The 12,212-nt window shown below is 38.6% G+C and overlaps 1 protein-coding gene across 2 annotated transcripts in view; it reads right to left on the bottom strand.

Moving 5' to 3' along the window:
• The window catches only part of LOC120527576 (insulin receptor-related protein-like), a 113,253-nt gene that overhangs the window by 89,493 nt on the left and 11,548 nt on the right, over positions 1-12,212 (bottom strand). For both annotated transcript variants that reach the window (XM_039751148.1, XM_039751158.1), the window contains exon 2: positions 9,073-9,621. In XM_039751148.1, coding sequence (XP_039607082.1) covers positions 9,073-9,621 — 549 coding nt within the window. The remainder of the gene's footprint in view (positions 1-9,072; positions 9,622-12,212) is intronic.

Raw genomic sequence — 12,212 nt, 5'->3', positions numbered from 1 at the left:
AATACTATCATAACAGTGCTTTGCATTCTACAATAAAAACAAAACAGCTTAAAGAATATCAGCCTTAATTAAAGTTAGTAATATATATATACTATATACATATAGTACTATATAGGGCAGAAGGGTTGGCTGTGAGGCTAAGGATCTGCATTGGTATCCCAAAGGTGGTTCGAATCCCCGTCACTGCCAAAAGAGATCCTACTCTGCTGGACCCTTGAGCAAGGCCCTTAGTCTTCAGTTGCTCCAGGGGCATTGTACAATGGCTGACCCTGCACTCTGACCACAAGGGGTATGAGAAAACTAACAAATTCCTAGCCGAGTTTAAGTAACACAACACCTTTACTGAGCTGTGGGAGACACTTTTGCCTCGTTCCCCACAGTAGGACAGGACAGTGCAGCACAGCACAGCACCGATCACAGTCATTCTCTCTGTCTCTTTGTTTCTTTCTGTCTCCACTTGTCCTTGCAAGCTTCATCCACCTCCTCCTGACTGTGGCTCCCTGAGTTGTGGCAGCTGGCCCCTTTTATAGAGTGCTCCAGCTGTTCCACAATCTCTTTCCAGCTGAACTTCCGGTTGTGACGGCAGCTCTGCAGAGGAGGGCAAAGCTGTTCTTCATACACCCACTGGCGGTGGCCATGGGCCCCATCAGGGTTGAGCTTCTCGATGGCGCTATTGGAAGCGAGGGAGACTGCCCTCTGTCGTTCTGGGAGAGGCATTGATCCAGCTAAGCTCCTTCCCCAGTCCTTGTTTCATGGAGGCAACCCGGCCTGTCTGTTACAATATATATATACAGGTCCTTCTCAAAAAATTAGCATATTGTGTTAAAGTTCATTATTTTCTGTAATGTACTGATAAACATTAGACTTTCATATATTTTAGATTCAATACACACAACTGAAGTAGTTCAAGCCTTTTATTGTTTTAATATTGATGATTTTTGGCATACAGCTCATGAAAACCCAAAATTCCTATATCAAAAAATTAGCATATTTCATCCGACCAATAAAAGAAAAGTGTTTTTAATACAAAAAAAGTCAACCGTCAAATAATTATGTTCAGTTATGCACTCAATACTTGGTCGGGAATCCTTTTGCAGAAATGACTGCTTCAATGCGGCGTGGCATGTAGACAATCAGCCTGTGGCACTGCTGAGGTGTTATGGAGGCCCAGAATGCTTCGATAGCGGCCTTAAGCTCATCCAGAGTGTTGGGTCTTGTGTCTCTCAACTTTCTCTTCACAATATCCCACAGATTCTCTATGGTCAGGTCAGGAGAGTTGGCAGGCCAATTGAGCACAGTAATACCATGGTCAGTAAACCATTTACCAGTGGTTTTGGCACTGTGAGCAGGTGCCAGGTCGTGCTGAAAAATGAAATCTTCATCTCCATAAAGCTTTTCAGCAGATGGAAGCATGAAGTGCTCCAAAATCTCCTTATAGCTAGCTGCATTGACCCTGCCCTTGATAAAACACAGTGGACCAACACCAGCAGCTGACATGGCACCCCAGACCATCACTGACTGTGGGTACCTGACACTGGACTTCAGGCATTTTGGCATTTCCCTCTCCCCAGTCTTCCTCCAGACTCTGGCACCTTGATTTCCGAATGACATGCAAAATGTGCTTTCATCTGAAAAAAGTACTTTGGACCACTGAGCAACAGTCCAGTGCTGCTTCTCTGTAGCCCAGGTCAGTTGCTTCTGCCGCTGTTTCTGGTTCAAAAGTGGCTTGACCTGGGGAATGCGGCACCTGTAGCCCATTTCCTGCACACGCCTGTACATGGTGGCTCTGGATGTTTCTACTCCAGACTCAGTCCACTGCTTCCGCAGGTCCCCCAAGGTCTGGAATTGGTCCTTCTCCACAATCTTCCTCAGGGTCCGGTCACCTCTTCTCGTTGTGCAGCGTTTTCTGCCACACTTTTTCCTTCCCACAGACTTCCCACTGAGGTGCCTTGATACAACACTCTGGGAACAGCCTATTCGTTCAGAAATTTCTTTCTGTGTCTTACCCTCTTGCTTGAGGGTGTCAATGATGGCCTTCTGGACAGCAGTCAGTCTTACCCATGATTGCGGTTTTGAGTAATGAACCAGGCTGGGAGTTTTTAAAAGCCTCAGGAATCTTTTGCAGGTGTTTAGAGTTATTTAGTTGATTCAGATGATTAGGTTAATAGCTCGTTTAGAGAACCTTTTCATGATATGCTAATTTTTTGAGATAGGAATTTTGGGTTTTCATGAGCTGTATGCCAAAATCATCAATATTAAAACAATAAAAGGCTTGAACTACTTGAGTTGTGTGTAATGAATCTAAAATATATGAAAGTGTAATGTTTATCAGTACATTACAAAAAAAAAAAAAAAAGCTGTTCCTAGCTTTTACAGTTTTGATAAGTTAACTTTGTAAATGATTTGTAGTTCATTTACATTTTTAGATGGAGAGTTGTATATTCTTGTTTTTTCAACATAGAGGCAGTCAACAATCTGGTTCCAATAAAAATCCAAGTATCATGTGTACCTATAACTTTAAAAAATATGTGGATGAATTACCGCAAAAGAAAGTGAAACAAGAGAGCTAATTTTCCAAAAGTAAACACTGCATGGCAGGAATTTACTTTATAATGTGGCAAAATAGAAGTAGACACCAGATAACTATTTGCAGTAGGGTGCAAAATATGTTGCGTAATTTAGATGTTTGTTGGAAAAAATGTGTGACATGGCAGATAAGGAAATGTAATCTAAATATTGTGACCACCACCCAACATAAGCAGGCTTAGACACTAATGTAAAAAAAAATTAAAGAGTTTTTATTCATGGGAAATTCTTCTTGGGAAAATGTTTCCCACTACAACCACAAGTACAATTAAGCTCAAGCACAACTCTTTGTCTTCTTTCTCCCAATGTCACTGGCCACTGCCTCCTACATTCCACCGCGCTAGCTTCATCCACCTTCCTCCCGACTGTGGTTCATTGATGTGAGGCAGGAATCTCCTTTTATCTAGTCCCCGAAAGTGCTTCCAGTGATATGATGCTACAGTTCCATAACACTCCCCCATAGCAGCTTACTGTATAATACCCGACATGCCTTGTGGGCACCTGATGTGGGGATCTAAGCCTGGGCTCACTGCCATCTAGCATCCTTGGGGAGACAAAGCCCTGTGTAAGCTGTCTCCCCAAGTTCTTCCACTTTGAGGGTGTCCTGGCTGGGCAAGGACACTGGCCATCCTTCACAATATTTAAAGTACCTTGGAATGGTGTTCACCATGATAGAATGCTATTAAAAAGTAAACATTGTTTGCTTGCTTGAAATGAATCCCTGAAGCCACTACAGTTCTCCAGGGCAGCTAATATCTCAGAAGGGATAAAAATATACTTGATGCTATTGACAGGTGAAAGCAGGATAACCTACTATATTTTTTTAGGCTGCTCATTTACGTCCAGTCAGATCCTTATCTGGCTGCACTGGGGACGATGATAGTAACACCCCTGGAATAGAGTGCCAGATCCTTGCAAGGCACAATCACACACGTCTTTAATGGGAGAATGTAAAACTTCACATAGGCATTGACAGTGTTAGATTAAGATCTGAACTCAACAGCAGCATCCACTGCTGTCCCGTGCATTCGAGGGGATGCACATAAATATACCCAGTGAAGGACTGGTGTTCCATTCAAGGGCGGATCTACTATGAAACTAATGACGCTTAAGCTGTAGCGCTGCTAATCCCGGAGGGGCCCCAGAAGTGACTCTATTCAATATTGTTTATAAATTTTGTGTGTCTACTGTATGAGAAGGCTTTTTTGTAAACTCCTACATGTGTTTAATTTAAAAAAAAATGTGGTGATTTTGAGCAAGGCCCTTAACCTGCAATTGCTACATCTTGGGTATGACGTCAACCTGCAAATAGGCCTCCAAAAACTTCGGAGTTGGTGGCAGAATTGGCACTCCAGCCACCATAAACAAAAACTCACATTGTTCCATTCTGTCTGAACTTGTGTGGTGTTGAGGTGTCACCCATTGCAGCAATGGGGTGGGTGTGACAATGCGCTGCATCAGCATATGCTCCTAACCTCCAGTCCCCAGATCTGTTGTGGAAGAACCCCATTGAAGAAGATAACAGTGGTTACTTAGACCACGTTGCTTGTTGGAAAGGGGACCCCATAACAGTTCAAGATTCGCGGTCCCAAAAATATAGTTCCATATCCACAGTGGGGTCCTGCCTTGTCCCCAGTAATAGACTTTATTTCCTGCAAACGTGAATTAGAAAAAGCTTGCTAGGAAATAGAAGGATGGATACAAAATAGAACATATTAAGTATAATAACATACAGTAGCTACTAAAGTTTGCTTTACCCAACTAACAGATTCATATTTAAATTTATGAGGATTTCATTCCTGTCTAGCAAAAGTCATTTTGCGATACAACCTCGACAGTGTCTTCAGGGAACTATTCTATATGTGCTCAAATAATACTCATCTATGTGGTTAACCGTACCTACTGTATGCCTCTGTTCACAAACAAGTTGAACACTCAGGTGAACATAGTGCTCTTTTTCACAGAACCGTGGTTATCTGGTTTTAACCAGCTGCCTGGCTTGTTTCTTTCAACATGATTCCCTTGAGGGAATGTAAAAATAAAAATATTAGGAATAGCACAAATTAATCCACCCTTTGCTGAGATTCTACTGTGCAAATACAGCAATCCTAATATAAATCCCAAATCCCACCATATTCCACCACAATACACATATAGTGGTAAATGTCAGCCAATCTTTCACGTTTACAGTCTGAGTTTTACTTCTGCAAATATTTGCTACTAGCCTGAAATTGAGAGATAATGGATGCTACTGGTAGACTTTCAATATCACCTTAAGGCTTTAAATAACACATTTAAACACATTAAAGAAGTGATCATAGTTCGTCGACACGAAGAGACTGAAACAGTTCTTTCAGCCGCCAGAGTTAAGTGTTCAGGCTACCTGAATGCAAAGCTCTTATAAAACATATCTGTTTGCCATCAGAATATTAGACTGCTTCATATAAATGGCCTCTTGGGGCTAGTTCAGAATGTGCAATCTACAACAAGGCTGAGCTGTTTAATGTAAAAAAACCAGTGAATATCTGCAAAAGAAAAAGGTTGTGAGTATGGAGTTCATAGACTAAAAGAAAGTTCTCTGGAAATTGAACCATTTCTGGTGTTGCACAATGGAGGAAAGACTAATGGCTTGTTTGAAGTGCAAGTAAAAAGGCAAACACAGGGACAAAGTGGGCTTTGAAATGTGACTCATGAACACTGTACAAGATAGGGTATGGCATCACAAATGATATGAAGAACCCACGAGTGTCAATCTGTAAAGATCCAGAAATGCCCGTGTGATTCTTTGACTCAGCACTTTCCTGAATCTATGAGTCCTGTGCTTGTATTTATAAAACCCGTCACCACAGATACAGGCAAAGTATCTGTACTGTACAAGAAGTGCTGTTGCCTATGACTCTAGTCTTATGAAACTCTGTGTGCTGTTGATACAAACCTTGCAAGCTAATCATTTCTATGATGTCTTGCGAAAGACTTGTGTGTTGGTTAGGGTCAGATCTTGCATTGAACCGGCTGATGCTGGGAACAGGACTTGCTATTCCACAACCAGGCATGGAACACACAAGCTGAAAAAATAATACTATGGAGAGATTACTCACATCCACTCCATGAACTGTTTAAACCACTATGTTCATTACAAAATTGCAAGGAGCCAGGAACCCATCGTAATAGAATTAGGTACAAAAAGGGCATAGTCATGTTCATTATAGAGTACACCCTTACAGAGCCAATTTGGATATTGCTATTAGTGTGCCATCTTTTTAAAGTAAGAGGAAACAAGACTACCTGAGGAAAACTAAAGAGGACAAAGAAGAACATACCAAATTCACATAGATGGTATCCTGGACAGAAAGAAAATTCAGATATGTAGAGTCATGATGCAGCACTGCTAAGCAACTATCAAATCTACTCATTCATTTTGAAATTCATTTTTTTCATTTTACAGGGTTTTTGAAGAATAAAGTGAAGGGTGGGAAATAATTTTGGATCAAATGACAGAATCAGAGGGCACTCTCAGTTAGGCTACTTTATATTGACTGATTAAACTAACATCAATGTCTTTGGGCTTTGAGAGGAAATTCAAATACTTGACTAACAGTGACTAGGGGCTTCTTTTATAAAACCTTCAAGTGTAAACATATGTGTACACCAAAACAACAGGAAAATGGCTACATTAAAAAAACAAAATCAGGCGTGGTCTCCTGTAGACTTTCTCATATACTCAAATATGGGGATGGATATTTGAGGAGTAAACCACAAGACAATGATTATATTTTTATATTATGTACATTAAAAAACCATCAACAACAAACCATATAATATATTGAACAATTATTATAAAATTAAAGTTGAATAAATCATACTTTGCGGCTGCATGAATAGAAAAGTACCACTTATGGTTAGTGAAAATAGCTCAAATGTTGAGCTCTACGTTTTGTACCTAATACTTGTATGCAAAATTTGGTTGACCTAAATGAAAGCGTACTCAAGTTATTGTGTTTACATACATACATACACAGACAGACACACAGACATAATTCCAAAAATGGTATTTTCAGACTCAGGAAGGTCTAAGTCGTTGAGATTCATCAAAATCTTGAAATCTGATTTTTGGACGATTACAATACTTTCCCTACAAGAAAATCTCGAGGTTGAATTTTTGGACGATTACAATACTTTCCTTTGTATATGAGAAATTAAAAAAAAGTCTGATTTATAAAACCCACCGTATGCACATTTCTATGCAGTTTATTGTTTATAAATTACAGCCACCTTGTAAATATGCATACATGAGTGTGCCTTAAACGCTACCCTGAAACATCCACATATGGAGCATACTGATCAGTTGTATACATTTCCATTCACAATGCTGCAGAACGTTATTGACTGGTGTATTGAGACCTCCCCACCACTGGAGTATCTGGCTGTGCTCCACAACTATGAGCAGAAGATCATGAGCGGCATTATACAGGCTCTCCTCTACACTCTGGCGGTCTGGGAAACATGTAAGGCACTGTCTCTATTGCTGATACAACGAATAGTACAGGCCATATGAAACACCGAGGGTTCAGTTACTTACTTTACCAATAAGCCAGCCACCATGTACAATACCATCACGTCCGTCAATTCTACTTTGTCTCAAAATAAACGAGTCACATGCTGACCCAGGCCACTGAGACACAATTCGCTAGTCACATCTTGGATGACTTGTGCATTAATGGAATGTCACTGCATTCAGTTAACAAATGTAGCTTCATTTTTGCTCGGTGCCCTCACTGCAATATGAATGCAGTAAAGTGAGATCCAATTACATTTGGAGAACTGGACCTTGCTTCAAATTGACCCTTTATGTTGGAAAAACTTTATGTGTTTGTGTGTTTTGTTTTTTGGTATGTGCAACCAGAGGAGTAGCGACAGGACAAGCAAGGCAGGCAGTTGCCTGGGGTCTTAGACTATGAGGGGAGGCTGTCTCTTTACATAGGTAGTCATTGTAACGGTGAATAAAACTTGAAGCACAGCATCGACATACTATGACTACAACCCCACCCTAAGTGTGGCCCCAATCTCTGTTGTGATAGTGTTTGTGATGAATGTTAATTAAATGTTAAATGTACTCAGTGCTATTTTCATAAACCATGTAGAGGACTTATATGTCTGGAAACAAAAAGCGGAAAAAATAAGGATAATAAATTTTACAATGTCCTGACTTAAGGGAGGTTGAGTTGAGAAGCCCCATGAAGTATTTTTTAGCCTAGAGCCCCCACAATCCCTAGAATCGCTTCTGTGTGCACCCACACAATAGAAAATCTGGAGGTAGCACCTCACTGGCCAATTAATAACTAACAGCACAGCAGCCATGACAAAGTAAAACTTGACTGAGATACTGTTGACCTATCGAGCAGTTCCATCAGAAGTGACAGCACTGTAGCCAATATAAAATTATGAAAATTCAAAAAGAATTCTTCAGTGCAAATGGCCAGTATTGTCCCTCTTAAACGTGATCTAAAGTAACATCTTATTCATTTTTTTGAGGTGTATTATGTTTGTCAAGCCAACACATATTATAATAGTGGCTCAGTGACATGAATTATGTGTGCAAGTCATCATTTAGCTGGTTTTGCTACATTTCCCTGCTTGATCAAGGGTGTTGTCATTTCCCACTTTCTCCGAAATGTTGTGTGTACGTATGGGTTAGAGTTGTCATAAATATACAGATGTTCCCCCATCAAGTTTTCTTTTATAAATCTCAATGTTTGTGTGGGAGGTTGCATACGCACATTTCAAGCCTGCATCATACTTATCTCATCTGAGGTTTCATATGTTTGTTGAAGCAATGCATATTATAATAACAACTCAGTGATATGAATTATCATGTGTGCGAGTCAGAATTTAGCTGGGTTTGGCTGCATTTCACCACTTTATCAAAGGTGCAGTCATTACCCAGTTTCTCCAAAATGTTGCATAAACATGGGTCAGAGATACCATAAATATCCACATGATCTCCCATTGAGTTTTCTTTTATAAATCCCGACATTTACGTGGTAAGTTGCATATGCACATTTCTAGCCATTTGTAGGACATACGCAATCATTATAAATGAGGCCCCCAGTCAGGGACAAGTGTGCTAATTCTTACTTCTGATTTTTGTATTTAATTGGGAAAAGTCAGGTTTACTTTCAATCCAGATAAATATTCAAAAAGGCAGTAATTCCTGAAAAACATACTGTGAACTGTAACTATAGGTTCACTTGTATTTATCAGAATTAATGTAATGTAAAGCTTAATTTAAACACAAATTTAGAAACAGTTACAGTTTTATACAATTTACAATAAATCAGAATGGCAAATGAAAAAGAATGTCCTTACTCAAAGTATTTGCTGTACCATATAAACTCCAGTATTAATTAGTGATTATATTTATTATTGATAATACTGATTTAATATATTTATTCTTTTATTATTGGAAATAATTACTGTTGAACTTACCTTTCTGGCAGTAGGTGGAGGTCCAGCACCGGTAGTCTTTATGCCCATTGACATCAGTCTTCACACAGGTCTTTTCCTCATCTAGGATACCAGGACACACATCAGCACACTCTACTTGAAGCTTGTTGCCTACTATGTGGTTGTTCTCCGTTGAATCCATCAGCAATGTCCAGTCAACAGTGGAAAGATGACAGAGCTCCTGGTTTTTCTCAATTCTAACAGCCCCTCTCATTATCCTTGTCAGGCTGTGCAACCCTATCATTCGTAGATGAGGCATTTCAAAAATGACTAGTGCATAGTTAAAAAAGAGCTGATTGCCACGGATGACGGAGAGGTTTGGGAAAAGGTCTCTCAAGCTCTCCAGTCCATAGACACGAAAAAGTAGCAGAAAGTCGGTGATCATGACCAGCCTTGGGAAACTGAGCCCTCGGAAGTCTTCACCTTGAGTGGTGGAAATAAGCAGGATCTGAAGATTTCCCTCAATTACAGAGCAATTCTCTAATTGATGCAACTCTGAAACATCATTTCGAATGTCCATGGTGCCACAGACTGAAAAAGAACGATATTAAGGATAAGAATAAGTTAGTAAAATGAGCTCTACAATCAGAAAGAAAAAACAAACTTTCCATTGAGAGTGGCAATGTAAGGAATAAAAACAACTTGGTGTTTGCCAATTAATGCCACCATTAATGCTTAGCAGTTTTTGTCTGCTTCCTGTAGACACTAAGATATGCACAATAAGTTAACAACTGACCCTAAAATGCCAGGTGTGAGTAAGCATGGGTGTGCCCTATAATTGACTGGAAAGATTTCTTTATGCTTTGTACTTGATGCTGCCAGAATAGTCTCCAGTTCTCTGTAATGGAAAAAAGTAGGTTCATATAAACTAAATAAAAATTCTACATATTGTGTAAACCACTAACTAGCAGGTAATAGTTAAGCATATGAGCATTTTTAGTTAGAATCAGAGGACTGCTTTAGAACCATGACAGCTACAGAACACACAGAAAATTGGAGTGTCTCCATATACTCAAATCATTCAGCTATTTCTGATCTGACCTTGTCTTCTCCAGCCATCCCTGTTAGCAGTGAAGGGGCAAAATTGGCAGCATCACCAATTTGACTCCATACTTAGTAGGCTACAAACAGCTGGGATTCTAAAGCTTTCAAGTCAGAAGTTTAAAACAAAAAAAGTATTCAGCACTTAGCAGCATGTTTGTTGATCCAGAAAATAATATGTTCATAATTAGAAATTTTATAGTTCAAAATGTCAGAACTCCTATGAAAGCTCAGCAGTGCAAATAAAATGTCATCCAGGTGGCAAGTAGACATTAAATTTAAAATTGAATGAACTTCCCTATAACTTGTTATATTAATGTTGCATGCTGGCAATAATTAGATTGTTTTCTGCAATTATAACTTAAAAAAAGACACTTCATATTCATATGTGTACTCCGATTACACAAAAATGGCAGAATTTATTTGTGACTGGACCCTTTCCAAAGTAATAAAGAGGGGATGTAGTCTATAGTGGGCTATATTCCTCCAAACATTGGTGAAAGTATTTGGCTGCATAAAAAGCATAACCTGTGTGAATAGTAGGGAATGTTTTTTCTTTTCTTTTTGTTTTGCAAAAATCTGGACAGTCTAACAGATATGTTCTACACAAAATAAATATAAATATGAAATTATGCTATTTATTAGTGGATGTTTTAGGGATTTAAAACTGAAACTATGTATGATGCAGATACTATACATGTACAATACAATACAATAAATACGGCACATATTTAGTGACTACAGAAACATGGATGCATCCTGGAATGTCTATGAGTCTAATATACCTGTAAATGGACATTAATTGTTTAGTAAAGTCATTGACTTTGAAAAGCTGGTTGGCTGATAGTCTAGACATTCTGTAATATTTTGTAAAAGTCTAATCCACAATATAGAGGAAATTGAAAAGAAAGTAATTAGTAATCACATATAATGTTCTAGGTGACTTAGTGGTTTGGCATAGTAAATCAGCAAAAATTTGAAGTATTACGTTTCATTTCAGAATAGGAAGCTCTGAAAAAGCCTTCATGAAAAGATATGATAAAAAGGTACTCTTTAAGATGAGAAGGTGGTTGTTGTGAGTGATACGACATTTATTTGCACAGAAAAGTCAGCACAGCTACTTTTTATGGTGAGGTGGACAAAGATTGTTTTAAATGCCAACAAAAAGAATGGTCAGGATATAGCTAAACACATAGAATACAAGAAATCAGTGATCAAAACCAAAAGGAGCAATTTAAAAAAAAGTCAAGACTAGACCCCTCAGGTCAGGGTGTTTCTTTTTAACTTTTCAAAAAAGTTCATATCTTCAAGTGCATGCAGCTTAGCCATACAGAGTATAATGATGGCTGTACATAACCAGGCTGCCATGTCCTTTAGTAATCAGAAAAGAAATCATAGTGCATGGTGCTAAATGAATAAGATAAAAATAGTAAAAATTTCAGAGAAATCATGATAGTGGTTGAGCAGTGTTGTTTTAGATTAAAATCGACTAACTGTGCTACGTGGCGTTGTCCCGGTATTATTTGAAAAACTTGCAGTAAATTTAAAGTTTGACTAATTCTTTATGAGATTTGACTTGTCTGTGGGGTTGCGAGAACCTAAAGTGGTTAGAGGAGTACAGCTTCAAATGTGACAGAGATGGTGTTGTAATGGTGAGCATACTTGCCTTCTGAGAAACAGATCAAGGTTAGATCCCACGTAATCATACTTAACTTTATCTTTAATTGAGTGTTTCCCTCCTGAAGTGACATTGAGCTGCATATATTGCCTGTATTTTAAGTTGAATTATCCCTGAGTTTTTCTCCAGTTTTCAAAAAATATATGCGCAGCCTTTTGGTGTAATGTCAGAACAAACATACATACTGTATCTGCCAGTGCATTCCAACTCAGCTTTATTTATTTAGACATTAATCTGGATTAGATGCAAAAAGAAACTACATATTACATTTAGTGGATAATGCGAACATTAAATTAAGAAAAATATTAGTAAGGAGAAAGAACTCCATAACATGTGTAGTATAATTAGTATCAGCAATTACAGTAAGGTTTAAACTCTGTGCTTAATGCTATAATGATTTGTT

Source organism: Polypterus senegalus, chromosome 1 (genome assembly GCF_016835505.1).
Source record: "Polypterus senegalus isolate Bchr_013 chromosome 1, ASM1683550v1, whole genome shotgun sequence".
NCBI classification, from domain to species: Eukaryota; Metazoa; Chordata; class Cladistia; order Polypteriformes; family Polypteridae; genus Polypterus; species Polypterus senegalus.
The sequence above is the reverse complement of the archived record's forward strand: the minus strand, read 5'-3'. Positions and strand labels throughout refer to the sequence as shown.